At 49.9% G+C, this 20,559-nt stretch overlaps 1 protein-coding gene across 1 annotated transcript in view; it reads right to left on the bottom strand.

Moving 5' to 3' along the window:
• The window catches only part of Rhbdl3 (rhomboid like 3), a 20,845-nt gene extending 2,821 nt beyond the window's left edge, over positions 1-18,024 (bottom strand). The window contains exons 1-5 of the mRNA XM_059270678.1: positions 17,869-18,024; positions 14,556-14,780; positions 7,925-8,073; positions 6,085-6,197; positions 259-379 (exon numbers count right to left, since the gene is read on the bottom strand). Coding sequence (XP_059126661.1) covers positions 259-379; positions 6,085-6,197; positions 7,925-8,073; positions 14,556-14,780 — 608 coding nt within the window. The 5' untranslated portion in view covers positions 17,869-18,024. The remainder of the gene's footprint in view (positions 1-258; positions 380-6,084; positions 6,198-7,924; positions 8,074-14,555; positions 14,781-17,868) is intronic.
• Positions 18,025-20,559: the final 2,535 nt, after the last annotated feature.

Here is a 20,559-nt window from a genome sequence, read left to right as displayed (position 1 = left end):
GAGGAACAGTGATGTGGAAGTGTAAGCCAAACAAACTCTTTTCTCCCCTATTGCTTTTGGTCATGGGGTAGGGCAACAGGCACACTTGCAGGCCAAGCATGGCTGGAGAAAATATGAACTCATCTGGGAAGGATCCCACTGAAATGGGTCTGCAGAGAAAGATGCAGGTATGAACCATGCTCCATCCAGACTGAGAGAACTATGGGGGAATTAACGTCCGAGCCCAGTGATGACAGAGGAGAGACAGGGCAGATCCACAGGGAACAGGGGCTGCTCACCATGACAATGTTGGCCAGGTGGGCAGAGACGAGCGCATACACCCCTCCGGAAGAGCCCACAACAGGTGCAGTCATGTCAGCCACAGACACAGCCAAGGAGCCTGGCAGAGAGAGCGGAAACCATCAAGAAGGTTGGAGCCACTGTGCAGCCCAGCCCTGGCCCTTGCTGTCCGCCACCAGAGCAGAGCTACTCCACGGCAAGAGGCTCCATCCTTCCCGTTTGAAGCCACGCTGCCTCGTGGCTTCTTCCGGACCGTCCAGAAGATCTGTGTATGGAGGAATGGCCCCCGGGGTTCAGCTTTCTCATTTTACTGATGGGGAACCAAGATTCAAAGGAAAAGTCTGACTGGCCCCAAGTGGGACCAATTCCAAGCCAGGTCATCTGCCGTCAGCATCATCTGGTGGTGACAAGAAGCCGCCACAGGGTGGAAGGTGTTCCACTCGGGGTAGGCAGTGTACAAACATTTCTCCCTCCTATCCTCCAGGCTCATTTCCACCCTGAAGGCCAAGCTTGGAGGCCGGTGCTAACACACTCACCACAGACACAAGGGAAGGTTCTCATCCCAGCACCGGAACCAGGATTTGAATCCTGCTCTGCTCTCCCTCCACCCCCCCCAGGGCCTTACAGAAGCTAGCCATCACTCTGTCACAGAGCAGTTCCCCAGCCTGAAAACCGCGCTGATCAAAACCCGTGCTCTTGGCCTCAGTGGCAGCCACTTCCCACGTTAGTTCCGAGGTGGCCTCTGCCTCCTTCCACTTCTCTTTCCTCAGCTGAATCTATAAACCTGCTCAGCATCACCTCCCACCTCCTGCCAGCCAAGCGAAAGCACAAAAGGCCCACGGGATCTCCCAAGTGGGGCCTCTCTGGAGGGAGGATGTCCTTGAAAAGTCCAGAAAGTGATGACATCACACTCCGGGGAGAGAGAGGGCAGTTCTGTGGCTGATGGTGTGTGGGATGACAAACTTTGGTCCTAGGAGGGAAGCTGGGCAGAGAGGAGATGGGAAATTTATTGTTCTGGTCGCATTTAAGTGTGATCAATGCTTTGGCTTCCAGGGAAGGACACGGGAAACTAAAAATAACCAGGAGGTAGAGCCCAGGGCACAGAGGGTGAGGAGCGGCTGGCCTGGGTGAGCAAGCAGAAACCTCGGTTGGAAAACGCCTGCGGGCTCAGGAGTCAATTAGCTGCTCGAGAGAGGAGGCTGGAGAGAGGAGGAAGAGGCTGAGAGCCCAAATCTGCAAGTTCTGCAAAGGTGGGGGCCCACAACTTAGGAGGGAGACCGTCTGGATGGAGACAGAGAGGTCCCCGTGGGAGCACTGTTGACTACCTGCCTCTTGGCATTCCCTCTCCAGGTCCCTATGACCCATTGTTGCCATGTGATGTCTCAGAAAAACTTAAACAGACAAACCCCAAGCTATCATGACCTGAGAGGACTCCCAAGTCCTTCTCCCAGTCCATGGCAACTGGAAATCTTCCTTTACCTCGGTCAAGTCTCTTTTTCAGCTTTAATTGGTGTCTAGCTACCGTCAGATAACTTTCTCCCTTTATTGGCCTGCCCACAGGGTTCGGCCATAAATATCCCAAAGCAGTGGGTGGGGGTGGGAGACCCCAGGGTAGCAAACAGGCAGCAGGATCTGCATGACAAAAGATTCCCACGCTCTCCTGGCCGCCGTGTGGGGGCTGCATTGCAGGAGAGTGCCGCAGGGCCAGCTGCCCCAGCCAGCTCCTCATTAATTACTGTTTGCAGCCAGGGAGCCCAGGCCTCACCCAGCTGGTCCCTTTCCTCTCTCCGACAGACCAATGCAACTTGGCCCCTTCTCTGGGCTCCAGAGCACACCACGAGCGCCAGAGATGCATCAGGGCAGCCTCCGGGGGACAGAAGGGCCTCACTCTCCCTGTATTTAGAGTCTTGACCCTCGGGCCAGGGGCCAGCCAGGAACCCTGGCAGGAGTGTGGAAGGGGGGAATGTGACTGACCAGTTGTACGACCTTAGGCATTGCTCCTAAATTCTTTTGGCTTCCGTATTCACATATATGAGACAAGGAAGTCTAAAGCTTCCAACATTCTGAGCAGTGAAACCCCTTTTCCCTGGGCTCCCTAATTCACTAAGCGGAGTGGGGAATCCTCTGGCCATGTGGGGTGGAGCCTGGGGAGCAAATCTGTCTCCCACAGGAGGGGGCTCCACAGTTCTTCCCAGACCAGGAATTCAATGACCCCAGGTTTGACTGAAGAGAGGGGACTGAGGCTTCGATTATTGGATTGAAATATAAGTATCTTTTAAAGACAGGTCTTTTTAAATTTTTTTTTTTGTTTTTGTTTTTTGTTTTTGTTTTTGTTTTTCGAGACAGAGTTTTTCTGTGCAGCTTTGCGCCTTTCCTGGAACTCGCTTGGTAGACCAGGCTGGCCTCGAACTCACAGAGATTCACCTGCCTCTGCCTCCCAAGTGCTAGGATTAAAAGGCATGCACCACCACAGCCCGGCAAAAATTTTTTTTTTTTATTTTATGAGCATTGATATTTGCCTACAGTAGGTCTGTGTGAGGGTGTCAGATCCCCTGGAACCTGAGTTACAGATAGTTGTGAACTGCCATGTGGGTGCTGGGAATTAAACCCGGGTCCTTTGGAAAAGCAGCCAGTGTTCTTAACTTCTGAGCCATCTCTCCAGCCCGTAAAAACAGGTCTTATGTAGGCCAGGTTAACCTCAAACTTGCTGAGATTCTCCCACTCTGCCTCCTGCGTGCTGGGATAACAAGCATGCACCTCATTTTATAACCTTATTACCTTCCAAGACTTTCCTAAGGTCCACGCATCAGCTGGGGCCTGGAGAGACTGGCTGGGACCAAAGGACATAGGATCTATGCATACAGAGTAGTAAAAGCCATCAAGGGAGACTGTAGACCAGGCAAGATTCCTTCATAACCTGTTACAAAACTCATGGCGGACAGGTCCATAAAGTCCTGGACAAATCTCGTGAAGGTGGTAAGGACAGAAGCCAGGAAGACAATGGCAAGCTGGGAGGCCACACTTCTGCACAGCACAGACCAAGGGGGAGGATGGTTCTCAAAACATATTCTGGGTCCATGCCATTGTGCAGGTGAAGGGGTGGCCTCGCCACTGAGGCGCAGCTGTGGTGGTTTTAGCCTGAGAATTTTGAAGGCAGGTGTTCTCCAACATCTCCCTTGGCCATTATGAAAAACTCAAATTAACACTGGCAGAACATTTCCCTCTAAGCAATGTTTCTTTATTTATTCATGTAGTCTTTCATCTACCCTACAAATATTTATTACCTAACAGATGCTGAGCTCTAGGGATGCATACCGGTTTCTACAAACTCTGTAATAAAACGGTGCTGATACACTTAGGTGCTGTGTTTGTTTGTTTGTATTTGATATGGTATTTCACATAGCTCAGGGGGATCTCACAGTCACTATATAGCCAAGGATGACCTTGAACTCCTGGTCCTCCTGCCTCTACCTCCCAAGTGTTGAGATTACAGACCTGTGACCACACGTCCTGCTAAGACTGTGGCTTTAAAAGGTTGCTAGTGATGTCACTGTTCATATTCAGTGTTGGTCCCAGGAGCTGGTTCAGTGCACAGGGCTCTACTCTAATGTGATTACTTAGAAGAGTTGATTTCACCTTTCTGAATGGTCTGTACAATGGGAGTGACAGTGGATACCTTACGGACCTTATAAAATGATGATGTGTATCGGTGATGACACACAAGGCTGCTACTCCAAGCCTGAACTCTATATACGTGCTCTGGTAGTTAGCCATCACTCGATAAAACAGGATGGCCTTGGGTTGGGAATACCTTCGCTGGGCAGGGATTAAAGCAGGGCCAGATACTGATCAAGGCCTCCCTTGGTTTCTGACACATTTTTCTGCAAAGGCCTGCCTTTTGATTCTCATGTGTTTCCCGGGCAATCTTTTGGGTCACAGAATCTGTGTGGGAACCCCTCTCTTACAAGCTGAATCTTCTTGGGCAAATCACTTGTTCCTCTAAACCCTGGCTTCTGGTTTTTGTTTTACTGTTGCTCTCTCACAGTGTAGCCCAAGCTGGCCTGGGACTTCTGTTCCTCTCCGAAGCACTGGCATTACAGGAATGTGAGCCTCAGGCTCTGTATCCACCGGGTACAGAAGTGTAGCTACTGGCCATGTGGCTTGGTGGCGAGGACGCCACACACGCTGGTCATGGCTAAGGACTAGCTCTCTAGCCAAGGTCTAACTGTCTGTAAGGGATCCCTTCTGGGGATCCAGAGGGACAGCAGTGTAGGGAGATCAACCCACTCAATTGTGGAGGTCAATGACACGATTCGTAGTGACCAGAAAGCCCTCCGGCCTGACTCGATGGCTCAGGCAGAGAGCCGTGTGCCCTTGGCTCCGCGTGGCAGCCTCACAGCCTCATATGTTGGTGACGTGCCTGACTTCTGTCTGCACCCTCCCACAGGGCACTGACATCACTGGGGAGGGAGGCTCGTGTCGTCTCTCCACTGTGTCATCCGTTCTGGGTGAGGGCTGAGTCATTTGGAATCTCACTGCTCACTGCTGTCTTCCGAGTTATTGGCCCCCCCCCCCCCCCCCCCCCCCCCCCCCCCCCCCCCCGCCCAGGTCTAATTGACTAACTGCAAGTGTTACAAGTGCCTTCCCGTTCCTTGTCACTTAACATCTGGGACTCTGGGGAATCTAGGTGGGGAACGTACATCCATAAATCCCCAGGTGACACATGACTGGAAGGTGTGTGGGTGGCTGAGAGAGTCTGGAACCTGGAGGCGCTCACTAGACCTCTGTTAAGGACACAGCTGGTGCTGGATTCAGGGAAAGGCTGGTAAGGGTCTAAGGGGCAAGGATCTGGGTGCACAGAGACGTGCCAGAGACAATGCTGGGAGGGAGGGTCTCCCCCAGCACCAGGGTCTACACACTAGCAGGACTAGCAGGTGAGCCCGCTGGAGGTAGAGTGGGATTCTTCCTGCTCTGGTTACTTCCATCGCTGCCTGCCTGTTGTTTACAAGGTCAAGGCTGCCCAGCTCTTGATGACAACTTTAATGCCATTCAGAAAGGATTAAGATCTTAAACACACACACACACACAGAGCTCCCTTGCGGGCCCCCCCCCCCCCCCCCCCCCACTGTCAAGCTAAGAAGCGCAGCAGGAAAGTCGGAGGCATCACGAGGGAGGTCTGACGCTCAGAGGCTGGGCTGCAGTTACCTTCCCTGGAGAAACCGCCCTGCTGCTCAACTCACGCGTTCCACCTCCCCACCAGGCACACAGACTTCTCCCAACAGGAGGATCCACTACCTCCTAGGCCAGACTGTCCTGTCCTCATAGGGTCAATCAAGGGATCCATGGCTGCTCTGGGTAGAAGAAAAAGCTCCCTATGGGTGCAGACAGGCCTTGACCAAAGAGCTGCCTGGCTTCATCCATACCATAGGTGTCCCTCTGCACCTTGCACAGTAGAAGGAACCTGTTGTCACATGTGTGGCCTCCACACGACAGCGGGCAGCTCTCAGTAGCTCTGTCTACAAGCTTGAGGGGACCAAAAGGACCAAGGAATTTCCCCAGGCTTCCACAGCTAGAGCACAGCAGTTCTGCAACAGGAATTCTGTCAAAAGAGTCCTGTTTCAAATCATGTGCTCTGGCCCGCTACCAGAACACACCTCCCTGTCTGGGTGTCTGCAGGAAATTTGCCTGGAGGACAATCCGGAGTCAGGAACCTTGGAGATACCCAGGAAGCCTGGGCTCATACCACCCACGGGATCTCCTCTGACCTTCCCTGGGGCGGAGTACCGCGGGGGCCCACCAGCCTACCTGCCACAACGCCGGCCACGTAGACAAGCCCAATTCGGGTGGCTCCATGCACCATCTCCAGGGGCACCCCTACCAGCAGCTGCAGCACCACATTGAGTCCTAGGTGTTCGACCCTGTGACAGACACACTCATTAACTCACCTGACAAATGCTGTGTGCCAAGAGACTGGGGAGCCAGGAGGGTGCAAGGCGGCACCGGCTTTGCCTTTGAGCAGCTCCTGGGCTGGGGAGGGGATGATTGCCATGGAAAAAGATTCCTTCTAGCTGGGATAGAATACACATAAGGGGGGCTGGAGAGGTGGCTCAGAGGTTAAGAGCACTGGCTGCTGGTTGCTCTTCCAAAGGTCCTGAGTTCAATTCCCAGCAACCACATGATGGCTCACAACCATCTATAATGAGATCTGGTGCCCTCTTCTGGGCTGCAGGCATACATGCAGACGGAACACTGTATACATAATAAATAAATACATCAAAAAAAAAAAAAAAAAAAAAGAATACACATAAGGGACCTGGTGGTAACAGGTACAGTCTGCATCTGCAGCAGTGACAGGGACTAGCCATGCCCAGGACCTAGCAGCCTCAGGAGCTAACATGGACGATGCCAAGGTTCAGAGAGTGGCAGTGAGTGGCTTAAAGTTGCAGCCTAGGTGTCTGATCAGCTTGACCTGCACCATTCACCAGTTCTGGGATCACCCTGGTCTTTCACCATACCTACAAGCACTACGGAGCCAAAAATCAAAGATAGTCTCAAAACATCTTGAAATATTGTAACTTAGCAATGCAACATTTTCTCTTAACGTCTTATAGAGAAAAGTTCTCCTGCCTGGTGTGAGAAGGGGTCCACCCACTCTACTCACTCCAAACTTCTCAGGGCTGGGAGAAGGACCCCAGGCTTTCTTGCCCTGGAACAGACTGTGATGGGAAATAAGTAGTTGCAATAATTCAGTTCTTTACTTGGCTTGTGGGAGCAACCACACACACAAATTAAGAACAACTCTGGTGGCAGGTTGGTCACATGACCCTTTGTGCTTTCTTTGGCCACTGGGAAACAGAACATTTCAACCTACCTCTGGGAAGTGCATAGAACCATACTGTTAAATGTGTGGGCCAACGCCATTGCTGGCTCTCAGCATCCTACCCTCTCTGTTTCTCCTTCCCACAAACTGTAAAACAGCAGTGTGTTTGGTATGGGTTGGGTTTCAAGAAGCTATCTCAGATCTGCATCCAAGTCAATAAAAATAAACGGAAAACTTAATTCCAGAGTTTGGGGCTCAGTTTTAGGGCACTTGCCTATCCAGAGACCCTAAGTCCAATCCTCAACACTGTAAAAAAAAATTAGTTTTAAAATATGCATATGTAGGGGCTGGAGAGATGGCTCAGAGGTTAAGAGCACTGGCTGCTCTTCCAGAGGTTCTGAGTTCAATTCCCAGCAACCACATGGTGGCTCACAACCATCTGTAATGAGATCTGATGCCCTCTTCTGGCCATGCAGACACAGCACTGTATACATAATAAATAAATAAATCTAGAAAAATAAAATAAATAAATCCTTAAAAAAAAAAAATGCATATGTAAATGTATATATAAAATGTTTAGCTGGGCAGTGGTGGCACACGCCTGTAATCCCAGCACTTGGGAGGCAGAGGCAGGTGGATCTCTGTGGGTTTGAGGCCAGCCTGGTCTACAGAGCTAGTCCAGGACAGGCTCCAAAGCTACAGAGAAACCCTGTCTCGAACCCCCCCCCAAAAAAAATGTTCATATATATAAATGTAATAATTTCACCCCAGGTAGGCAGGCCACTCACTCACTCTCCTGCAGGGACCGTAGCGAGACAAACTCACCCTGCATGCATGAAGATGTATGTCACATAGCGCCAAGCCTGTGCACGGAGCTGCGGGTGGTAAACCAGAGAGTTCTTCAGGTAGCGAGGGTGCGTCACCTGCAGCACAAACTGATCCAGGAGGACCCCGTTGTACAGGAACAGGGCAACCTAGACGAAGCAGAGTGGAGAGGCCAGTTACTAGGCACAAGATGGCCCAGGATGGTATTCCTGACGGGCACTGGGGACATGACAGGAGACTGCCATCCCACCTGAATGACAGGTGCCCATAGCCAGCACCCACTTATTAGAAAACATCTCTCACTCCACGTCTGTCTGATACTTGCGTGTAATGGGGTCATTTGATCTATTTGTCTATGCCTCCTTGATGGGCATAATTTTAAACCCTTATTCTAGTAAAACCTCACTCTCCCATTTCATATAGGTTGATTTCTTAAAAAAAAAAAAAAAAAAAAAAAGGAAAACATTGTGGTAGAACAGATGTAAAATTTAGCAACTGTAAATTTTTATTGTTGTTGTTGTTTTTGGTTGAGACAGGGTTTCTTTATGTAGCTCTGGCTATCCTGGAACTCACTCTGTAGACCAGGCTGGCCTCGAACTCACAGAGATCCACCTGCCTCTGCCTCCCATGTGCTGGGATTAAAGGCGTGCGCCACCACTGCCTGGCTGAAGTTTTTATACTTTGTTTATTCAGTGTAAGTGTAAGGGTGTGTGTGTGTGTGTGTGTGTGTGTGTGTGTGTGTGTGGTGTATATCCACACACGTGTGCCACAGCACATCTGTAGACATCAGAGAACAACTTGCAGGATTTGATGTTTCCTTCTACCAGGTGCGTTTCAGGGACGGAACTCAGAGAGCGCCAGGACTGGCAGCGAATGCCTTCACAGCTGCGCCATCTTGCCAGCCTACGTTGAGCATCTCAGGCAGGTTTCAGCACACAGGCGAATGGCACCAAATACGTTCTTGCGCTACCCTCTCTCTTGCCTCTCCACCAAAGTCCTCTCATTGTGCAAAACTGAAACCCTGTACCCACGAACAAGTGCTGCCCTTCCCTGCAGTTGCTGCTTCTCCCTGCAGTCCCCCCCACACACAACCACCACCTCTGGGGCCCGCCTCCAGCATGCCTGTCTATCCCGGTGCTTCATGCAGCTGAGACCACAGAGTGTGTAGAGGCCCCGCACAGTACTCCTCCTTCCGTGACAGGCTTATTTTATTTATCTATTTATTTATTTAGTTTTTTGAGACAGGGTTTCTCTGTGTGGTTTTGGTGCCTGTCCTGGAACTCACTCTGTAGTGTTGCTGGGATTAAAGGCGTGAGCCATCACTGCCCAGATGACTGGCTTTTCTTTTCTTTTCTTTTTTTCCCCTCTGACTGGCTTAAAGTGTACCCTCTCAAGGATGACCTGCATTATGTCACATGTCAGTTTCCTTTTTTTTTTTTTTTCCCTTTTCTTTTTATGATACAAGGCCTTGCTAGGTAGCCAAGGTTAGCCTAGAATCACTATACAGCCCAAACTGCTTGCTAACTCACAATCCTCCTGCCTCAGCATCCCAAGGGCTAGAATCACAGGCACAGCCTACCATGTGCTGAGCAGAACTAGGCAGTTCCATTGTATGTATCTGCCTCTCTGACACCACACTCTTCTGTCAGTGGGAACTTGGATGGCTGCCATCTTTTTGCTATTGTGAATATCTCTATGAACAAGGTAGACAAGTAGCTCCTACTTTTAACTTCTAAGTGGAATTGCCACAGCATACGGTAATCTTAAGGTTAAAATTTTTAAAGTTATCATTATTTGAAGTCGGACGAGGTGGTGCACGCCTTTAGTCCCAGCACTCGGGAGGCAGAGGCAGGCAGATCTCTGTGAGTTCCAAGCCAACCTGGTCTACAGAATGAGTTTCAGGACAGCCAGGGCTACACAGAGAACCCATCTCAAAACAAAACAAGTTATTATTCTATGTGCATTTTTATTTTGTCTGCAATCATATCTGTGCACCACATGTGTGCCTGGCTCCCAAGGAGGCCAGAAGAGGGGGTCAGGTACTTAGACCTGGAGTTACAGATGGTTGTGAGCCACGATGTAGTAGGAGCTGGGAATCCAAGGAAGAGCAGCCAGTGCTCTTCACCACTGAGCTGACTCCAGCCCTATGCTTCATTTTCTGAAGACTGGCCAGATGGTTTTCCTAGTGGCTGCACCATTTTATACTTCCATCAACAGCACCCAAAGTCTCTGGTTTCTCCTTATCTTCAACTAGGTACCATGGATGTTCATTCTTTTCAGATGACTAAGTATATTTGTTCAGGCCCTAGAAGTAATGTTTACTTTGGTGGTTTCTCGGGAACTCACTATAAAATGCACTGCTGTGTTCCTGTGTTTATAATCAGAGCATGTGTAAAACCATTTAAGAATGTCTGGGGGACAGGAGGTAGTAGTGCACGCCTTTATTCCCAACACTCAGGAGGCAGAGGCAGGTGGATCTCTTTGAGTTCGAAGCCAGCCTGGTTTACAAAGCAAGTTCCAGGACAGGACAGCTAGGACTGTTACACAGAGGAATCCTATCTCAAAAAAAAAAAAAAAAAAGGAAGAAGAAATAAGTTTTGGGTACCAGGCTGGGCTACCACAGTGCAGAAACCCAGGAGGGTGGAGTTTTCCCTTCCAAACATCATGGCCTGAATTTGCTTTCTTTCTTCTCTTGCTGCCAGCCTTGGTTTCTGTAAGTGTTGCTGGCGTTGGACTTGGCTGGCAGCTCCACGTTCCTCCATCTTCTATCCTTTATGAATCAAAGACCCCGATTACTAGAGCTCTATGGAAAACAGAAGCCTCGGACTCCAAGAGAGTTAAATCAGCTGTTCGAGTATCTTCTGTGTTTTTCTATATTGATGGCTCAAATTCATACAGCTGCAGAGTTTTGAAATCTGAGCCAATCTGTACACAAACACTGGCTCCTTTGGACCAACTTAGGCAAATTATTCGAATTATCTGGTTCTCAGTCTCCCTATCTGAAAATGGGTACCAATAATTAGACGGCACAGTGGTCAAAGGTTGAAAAGTGATATCGCAGCTGAGAGTGGCGGCATTCAGCTATGTTCCTAGCATTCCAGAGGCAGAGACAGGAGGATTTCTAAGTCTGAGGTTAGCTGGAGTAAAGAGTGAGACCCTTTCTTTTTTCTTCTCTCTCTCTCTCTCTCTCTCTCTCTCTCTCTCTCTCTCTCTCTCTCCCTCTCTCTCTCTCCCTCCCTCCCTCCCTCCCTCCCTCTCTCCCTCCCTCACTTCCTTTCTTTATTTCTTATTTATTTATTTTGGTTTTTCAAGACAAGGTTTTTTGTGTAGTCCTGGCTATCCTAGAACTCACTCAGGCTGGCCTCGAACTCAGAGATCTGCCTGCCTCTGCCATAAGTGCAGGGACACAAGGCATATACCACTATACCCAACAAGAAAGAGACCCTTTCTTAAAAGAACAACAAAATGGGCTGCAAGCACATGTATACACTCAGATACACACACACTCACAAAAAAATAAAATAATTAAATTAAACAAAGCCAGGAGCTGCAGAGATGCCTCTGCAGTTGATAGCCCTTCTTGCTCTTACCAGGGACTCGGGTTCAATCCCTCACTCCCACGTGACAGCTTATACCCATCTGTAACTCCAGCTCCCTCGGCTCTTTTTTTTTTTTTTAAGATTTATTTATTTATTATGTATACAGCATGTATGGTTACAGGCCAGAAGAGGGCACCAGATCTCATTACAGATGGTTGTGAGCCACCATGTGGTTGCTGGGAATTGAACTCTGGACCTCTGGAAGAGCAGTCAGTGCTCTTAACCTCTGAGCCATCTCTCCAGTCCCTCCCGCGGCTCTTAACACCCTCTTCTGACCTCTGTGGACATTGCATGCATGTGGTGCACAGACATTACTCATTCACATAAAGCAAGTACATCTAATAAAAATTTTTAAAAATTCAGTCAGGTGGTGGCGCACGCCTTTCATTTCAGCCCTTGGGAGGCAGAGGCAGGGGGATCTCTGTGAGTTTGAGGCCAGCCTGGTGTAGAGAGTGAGGTCCAGGACAGCAAGGGCTTCCCAGAGAAACCCTGTCTCGAACAGGGAACAGAGGGTCCAGTGGGTAAAGGCACTTGCCGACACGTCTGACAACCTAAGCTCAGTGCTAGAATCTAGATGGCTGAAGGAGAGAACAGGGGCTCCTGCCAGTTGTCCTCTTACCTACACACGGGCACCATGCAGGCTCTCTCCTCACACACAAAGTAAGGAAACAAATAAACAAATCTAATTTAAAATTTTCAATTGACAAAATGACAATCAGAGTAAATGGTCAAGTTTAACACAAAGGGGCAGCTCAAGGCCCAGCGTGCAATCAGGGAAGGAAGCTACAGTTAAGGTCGGACTGGGCTTTATGGACCATGCCTGGACACAGATTACATTACCAAAGGCTACATGCCCGCTGTTCTCCAGGAAGCTGCTTGGGCAGCTGGGAATAGAGGCCAGCGGTGGAGTGCTTGTCTAGCATGTATGAAGCCTAGGTTTCACACACACACACACACACACACACACACACACACACACACACACACACACACACACGGCTGTCGCCATGCAGCTGTCCTGGTAACAAGCAGAGCTTCTGAAGTTTCTCATTATTGTTGGTCTCCAAACAGACGTCAATAAATAGTCCCACCCAGTAAGCACTGGGAGAACACATCTAAGGAAATCTAAGAAAAACACCACGGCAACATGTGCTCCGGTAAAAGCATAATTACAAACAGATCTCTATGTGCAGAACAGAGAAGGGTAGATTTTTGTTTCTGTTTTGTTTGTTTGTTTGTTTGTTTTGTTTTTTAGAGTTTCTTACAAATATTTTTTTGGGTGGGTGGGGTAGGGTAAGGATTGAGACAGGGTTTCTTTTTGTAGCTCTGGCTGTCCTGGAGCTTGCTCTGTAGACCGGCTGGCTTCAAACTCAGAGATCCTGCTGCCTTCCGCCTCCCGAGTGCTGGGATTAAAGGCGTGCGCCACCACTGCTCAACTGGGGGTAGGGCCCTGTTCTTTCAGAGGACCCCAGTTCAATCCCCAGTGTCCGTCCACATTAGAGGTTTACAACTGCCTACCAGCTCCAGGGGATCTGAGGCTTTTTTCTCACTCACAAGCTCACACACACACATGCACATACACAAATAAATAATAAAGTGGAAAAAAAAATAAAGAAATGGTTCTTAGTCGAAATGATTTGTTTTTGAGACGCACTAGCCTGTGATTTTTTTTTTTTAAGCAATGTATGGCCGACTCCTTAAAGAGAGAATGTTCTTTAAAAACTTCATTTTCTTGTTCACAAACACTCCCTCCCAGAGGTTTGCGTGTGCTTCTGTATTCAGGAAGCACCCCAGCCATTCTCTCACTCTGTGGAGGTGTCCTTCCAGTGACAGCATGGGGACACTCTGGTGACTCCTGCATTACAGTCTGGAAATGAAGTCCCAAGGGGCTAACAGCTGTTGTTCTAGCCTTCCAGGGAGGAATTTACATAAATTGGCTCTGTTGAGTTTGTCTGGCTAAATCCCCAATCCATGAATTTGTCACATTGTTCTGCTAGGGGTTTTTATTTTATTTAATTTATTTATTTATTTTCTTTTTTTGTTTTTTGTTTTTTGTTTTCAAGACAGGGTTTCTCTGTAGCTTTGGAGCCTGTCCTGGAACTTGCTTTGTAGATCAGGCTGGCCTCAAACTCACAGAGATCCGCCTGCCTCTGCCTCCCAGGTGCTGGGATTAAAGGCGTGCGCCACCATTGCCTGGTGTGTTCTGCTGTTTTTTTTTTTTTTTTAAGAAGTCTGATTTTTTTTTTTTTTTTTTAAGATTTATTTATTATGTATACAGTGTTCTGCCTGCATGTATGTCTGCAGGTCAGAAGAGGGCACCAGATCTCATTACAGATGGTTGTGAGCCACCATGCGGTTGCTGGGAATTGAACTCAGGACCTCTGGAAGAGCAGTCAGTGCTCTTAACCTCTGAGCCATCTCTCCAGCCCGTGTTCTGCTGTTTTAAAGGGTGAAGAAACATGGGGATTTGGCTGCAGCAAAAAAATTGCCTCAAGTAATCTTCGCCTGGGGATGCTCATTGATAGCACTTAAGACTAGGCAGCTGGCACAGCCCAGCCTGGGAACTGAAGGCCAAGGGAGCAGGAGTTGGAGGCCAGCCTGGGCTACATATGAGATCCAGCCAGCCTGGGAATAGAGTAAGATGCTGTCTCAAAAAACCAGAAAGTAAAACAAGAGGCTGGAGAGACGGTTCAGCAGTTAAGGGCGCTTGCCGCTCTCCAGAGAACAGGAGCTGTGATGCCAGCATCCACACCAGGTCACAGCCTGTAATTCCACATCCAAGAGATCTGACACGTTCTTCTGGCCTCAGTGGGCACCCCCACATGTACGTACACACACACACAAAAATAAATAAATAAATAAATAAATAAAAAACCCAAATGTTGGACTCTTTGCAGCCCAGGGTATAATAACCCTTGGGTTTCCTAACAAGGCTCTGACTTACAGGGCAACAGCTATTGGATCTGCTGGTCGGCCACCCCCACCCCTCAGAACCTCTGACATCCTCTCCCAGCCTCCAGCCTGGTCCTTGCCTCCAGCAGGGTGACGGTGATCATGAACCAGGGCGGAGGGCAGCAGGTGTAGCTGTCGTAATACCACTTGCGGTCAATCTCCCGGGGCAGGGTCTCGTAGGCCACGTGGCGGATGAGCCGCTGGGAGAGGCTCAGCCCCTTCTCCTCCAGCAGGGCCTTGCTGCTCAGCCTGCGGTTGCCCTGAAGGATGGCCTGGCGGAAGCTGTTGGAACGCTTGTTGCTCATCTGCACAGGAAATGGGGTGGGGGAGAGGGTCAGAGCCGGGGCCTCAGGGGAGCACCTCACCCACACCTCAGCCTGCAATGTCCCTAGAGCCATCCTAAACCCTCTTCTGTGAGCTCTGAGCAGCAGTCCCTGAATGCCACTGTGTTGACTTCTGACCTCACAGCTCACCTCCATTAGAAAAGGACTCTGAACACTCCTTCTGCCTAATAGGAAACTGAGATCCAGAGAGTACCTAAGAAGACACAGGTTCAAACCCAGGCCTGTACTTATACATTCCTCCTACCCACTCATTCCTTATCCTTCCGTCCCTCAGACATGGGAGATGGTGGTGGTCAGGACAGAGAGGAAACCATCTGTTCAGAGTGACGGCAGCTGTGGGAACGCACAGAATCCAGGCCAGTGTGTCTCAGCAAGGGCTTTCCTGAAGGAGATGATGGTCAGGCGAGGGCCAGGGGTGAGTAGAAGTGAGCATCCTCAGACACACCAGCTTGGGACGGTGCAAGCAGGTCTTGGTCAGCCAGCTCTTAGGAGCTGCCAGAATCTGAACCCAATGTCACGGAAGCCATGACACCTGAATGTCTCCTGGACGTTTGATACTTGGTGAGCCAGGGTCTCACCTAAGACCAGGTCCTGCCCTCCGCAGTCTGGGCCTGGCCCCCATCCAACTACATGCTTCACCCAGCAGTTAGCCGGACTTCCAGCCTCTGGAAGCTTCTGCCATCCTTGACTTCCTCTCCAGGATCATACCGTAAACTATTCCCAAGGGGAGAAGCCCAAAAGACCCAGCTCTCCTGGCCCAAGGGCCAGCTGCTTCATAGCTACTGGTATGTAGTGACTGACATACTTCTCAGACCACAGGCCCAGCAGGTACTAATCCAGTCAGACCCAGAGATAAGAACCAGTCAGGACTAGCAAGGTGAATGGGGCCAGAGCAGGGCACAGGAGTCTGAGGCTCTTTCTGGAAGGATCCAGTTTCAGATGAGGTGGTGGAGTGGGAGTCTCCCTTGCAGAGTCTTCTCATTCCGGAGTCCTGTTTCTCACTGTTCCCCCGTGTGGCTTTGAGTCAGCCTCCGCTAGCCGGCCGGCCTCAGTGAAACCCTTCTAGCCATTCCCACCCTCCAGATGAGGGGGATTTGTTCTGCGTGGGTTTGGTAAAGGAAGGGCCACAGCAATCATGCAGGGAGCTTTAAGAACATTAAGAGACAGCAGAAGCTTGCAAATGCGGTCCTTTATCATATTTGGTCCTTGAGAAAACCCTGTCTGAACCGTGAGATTCATTTTTACAAATGGGAAAAGAGAGGGATGGAGTAGACAGCCAAGGCAGGGAGAGGGAAGGCTCTGGGGTGGCCCTCTTTACATGAGTGCAGCCTGTGACTGGCGCTGCAGCTCAGAGTCTGAACAGAATAACGTGACAATATCATGTCACTTCTCATCATGAGCTCACACAGAGGGCACCACTGGAATGGAGCCAGACAGGAGGGAAACACTTGCCTGGGCCTTGAGATTGGGCAGGCACCTGGGGCATAGGGGCTGGGCCGGGCACCAGCCTGAGCCAGGCTCATGGTCTGCTTCTTGGTGAGGCTGATGACACTCGTGTGGTCCAGTCTGTGAACCGCTGTCTCGGCTCGGCGTGGGCCCAGGCTTCCGGGTCTGCTCCCTGGGTCTACCAGAACAGTGGAATACGATGCTACCCCTGAATGTCTGTAGCAGTTCCTTGCAAACCCACAAGTCCACAGACTGTGGCAGCCTGCAGCTGAGAGGCCACAGACACTGCTATTGCCTGGGCAGCCACGGCACAGAGAGCTAAGATGGGACGGGTGACCGCAGGCTTCCCTGGCCCTACCTGAAACCTTTGGTGTCTAAGAATACAGAGGACTTCACAGAGTTCTTTCTCCTCCGTGGGGCGCATGAAGAGATCAGACGGCCTCATGGACAGGGGAAACAAGCAAAGACATCTCGCCTTGTGTTCACCTCGCTAGCCCATGTAGCTTCGACTGATGTCCCGTCCATGGGGTGGGGAAATTCAGCTTGTCTAAGCCACCCGAAGCCCAGCATAACCACCCACAGCAGCCTCTGAGAGAACAGCATCAATCCCCAGAAAGGGGGGAGCGTCTCCACCAAAGATAACAGACAACGGGCAGGACTCAGGAACTATGGCCCCTCCCACGAATAGGGACAATCACCAGCTGTTCTCAGAGCTCTGGCCTCCAGTTACACTATGAATAACAGATGAAAACCTTTTGGAATTTTTTATTTTATTTTGTTTGTTTTCATTTTTGTTTTGAGATAGGGTCTCACTGTGTATCTCTGGCTGACCTGGAACTCACTCTGTAGACCAGGCTGGCCTCAAACTCACAGAGATCTGTCTGCCTCTGTCTCTGCTGGAATTAAAGTCATGTGTCACCACACCTAGCCCTTTTGGAATTTATTAACTTAGCAGACCACTAGCTTCCATCAATCCAAAGGCTAAGAATGTCATCAGACAGCATCTGAATTTTTTTGGGTGGTTGTGTGTGTGTGTGTGTGTGTGTGTGTGTGTGTGTGTGAGCATCTGAAACCTATAGGAAAGTCTCCCATCTTGTTCAACCCATCTCTCTGAAGTTTTTTTTTTTTTTTTTTTTTTGGTTTTTCCAGACAGGGTTTCTCTGTGTAGCTTTGCGCCTTTCCTGGAACTCACTTGGTAGCCCAGGCTGGCCTCGAACTCACAGAGATCCGCCTGGCTCTGCCTCCCGAGTGCTGGGATTAAAGGAGTGCGCCACCACCGCCCGGCTCTCTGAAGTTTTTACTTAGTGTGTTTCTAAAATGTCTTGATTTATAACTCTCTTTGTTCTATTACTATAAAAACCTCCATGAGCCTGCGTCCTTGGAACATGAGATTTGAGGAGACCTAACACATGCTTCAGGCCGTCACTCACACTGCCCCAGAACAGACCATGCCTTACTCCACAGAGGTGAGAGACGCTTCCCTCAGTGACTGCGGCATCTTGTCACCTGCTGAAGCTGTGGCTGTTCAACCGCTGTCAGTTCAGAAACCCTCTGCCTCAAACGACCTCCGGTGCCTAAGCTCCTCCCCTTCCGGAATGCTCACCAGGTTGACAAAGTCCTGGTAGCAGATCTGCCCATCGGCGTGGCTGTCAGCGAGAGCTAGCAGCACCTCCTTTTTGTGGGGGTCCAGCTTAGAGCTGTGGCTCTCCAGCAGGCTCCGGAATTTTCCCGTGCTGATGTAGCCGGTGCTCCCGGGGTCAAACTGGGGGTGAAGCACAGAGAGCAGAGGAGTCAGTGGGGTACCACCCTCCCAGGGCTGGTGTGGGGGTCCAGACCTCCCTCCCTCCCACCCGACCCTCTCTCTCCCCACCGGGGCCCAGGGGGACATTTCTAAAGACACAGTCAGCATCATCCTATCCAACCACTTCCTGAGGAGAAGCTCAATGAGACAGAGAGGAGGAAAGCCTCTCTCATTTACGCTCTTGTTTATCTTTGGTTTCTTTGAGTCAGTTCAGCCTCGGCTGGAGCTAAAAGTACCCTTCCTGTGAGGCCCATGCCCCACTGATGGTGATGATGATTTTAGTTGAGTTTAGATGATGATTATTTTTTGAGACAGGGTTTCTCTGTGTAGCCTTGGCTGCCCTGGAACTCACTCTGTAGCCCAGGCTGGCCTTGAACTCACAGAGATCCGCCTGCCTCTGCCTCTCGAGTGCTGGGATTAAAGGTGTGCGCCACCACCGCCAGCTGATTTTCTTTTCAGTGGCACTGATGCTCTACCACCCAGCTACAGCTCTCCCCCAGGCCTCTCCCTCCACTTACTCCTCACTGTGGAAAGGAAAGCAGGAACAGAGTTCAGTAAGTGGCAGAGACAAGGACTTCTGGGACAGGGAAAGGACCTGAGCCTCCCCTGTGCAGGAGGTACACCCAGCTTCCTCATGGCTGGTCCTAGGGTCCTACGCACACCCCATACATGGGTAGCCGACTCACCAAAGACACACTCTCTGCTGTTTTGACTTGGGGGTGGGAGGTGTGCGCTTCTGCATTTGTGTGGGCACATGTACATTCTACACCATTCTCTTTAACCTCCTGAAACTCCCCTGCACTAGACAGCAGCCAGGCTTCCCACCTAATCTGTCTCTAGCTACTTCTGCTTCATGCCAGGGCTGCCACTCCTCCAAGGCCAGTGCCTCCTGTCACGGCGTCTGTCTTACGGTCATTCAACGGAGATTTGTTGGATGAATAAATGGGATGTTCAGATGAACAGACAGGTACTAATTTTCCATGAGAACCCTCTTCGGTTCGGTGAGAAAAGGCCTTCCGCCTTTTTTGCTCCTTCCCCACAGAGCTCACCCAGAGCCTGCCCTCTGTACTCTGTCAGGAAATGACACCCCATCTCTTGTGGTACCAAATGCACTCTAATCAAAGGGGCTCCTGCCCCGGCACTCCAGCGTGTACCTGGAAATGCTGCAGTGGGCTGCTGAGGTAGAAGGCAGGGAAGGCAGGAGATACAGCTAGCAGCAGAATGCCTGCCGAGTACCGAAGAGTCGCCGCATCTGATACCCAGTTAGGAACGGGGACCACTAAACCGCAATGGGCCTTGGGGATGTACAGGGGGGAGGCTGGAAGACCAAACCCACGTGGCCCCTTTCTCTGGACAAGGTTGGCAAAGGCTGTTTAGTGGAAGCAGGTTCTATGTACAGTGTTTCTAGACAATCTTAGCCGGTCAGTCAGGGACCACTTCAGCTCTCCGCAGAACTCTTTAGGAGAAAACTCTAAGGAGATCCATGTTCAGATGACACCCTCCACCCAGGCACCAGGTGTACACGACATCTATTCGCTTATTACCATCAAGTACTTCAGGAAACTCAAGAGGATCTTCAAAGCCGACAGAATGGCTCAATGGATAACAATCCTTGCTAAGCAAGCCTGACCCCTGAAGGGAGGAGCGAACTGACTCCCAAAAGCTATCCTTATGATCTCCCCACATAAGCCCCCCACTCCCCCACACAGAATAATAATACTAGTAATAATAATAACAACAGATTTTTATTTGTTTTTTTGAGACAGGGTCTCTCTGTGTAGCCCTGGCTGTCCTGGAACTCACTCTGTAGGCCAGGCTGGTACCAGGCTCATCAAGCTCTGCCTATGTCTGCCTCCCAAGTGCTAGGACTTCAGGCATGTGACACCACACTTAGCTAAGGGCCAAGGAGCTGGCTCAGCAGGTAAAGGCACTCGCAGGTAAGCCTGATGACCTGAGTTCAACCCCCAGCACCCATAGAGCAGAAAAGAGAGAACTGACTCCCACACATTGTTCTCTAATCTTCCCTCTTGTGCTGTGGCACACAGACAGATGGAGAGACAGACAGAGGTACATTATCCCCACACCTGCACTCCAAATGTAATTAAAAAAAAAAAGAGTAATCATACCTAATAGTTGCCATGTATTCATGAGCCAAACACTGTTTAATGTACTTTATGTAGAGAATTTCTTTTTTTTAATTTTTATTTTTATTTTATTTTTTAAGATTTAGCTATTTATTATACATACATATTCTTATTACAGATGGTTGAGAGCCACCATGTGGTTGCTGGGAATTGAACTCAGGACCTCTGGAAGAACAGTCAGTGCTCTTAACCACTGAGCCATCTCTCCAGCCCGAATTTCTTCTTTTTTAAAGGTTTATTTATTTTTGATTTTATATGTATCAATTTTTGCCTGCATGTATCTATGTGTACCACATGTGTGCCTGGTGACTATGGAGGCCGGAAGAGGGGGTTGGACCCTCTGAAACTG

The sequence above is a fragment of the Peromyscus eremicus genome, chromosome 8a, assembly GCF_949786415.1.
Source record: "Peromyscus eremicus chromosome 8a, PerEre_H2_v1, whole genome shotgun sequence".
NCBI classification, from domain to species: domain Eukaryota; kingdom Metazoa; phylum Chordata; class Mammalia; order Rodentia; family Cricetidae; genus Peromyscus; species Peromyscus eremicus.
The sequence above is the reverse complement of the archived record's forward strand: the minus strand, read 5'-3'. Positions and strand labels throughout refer to the sequence as shown.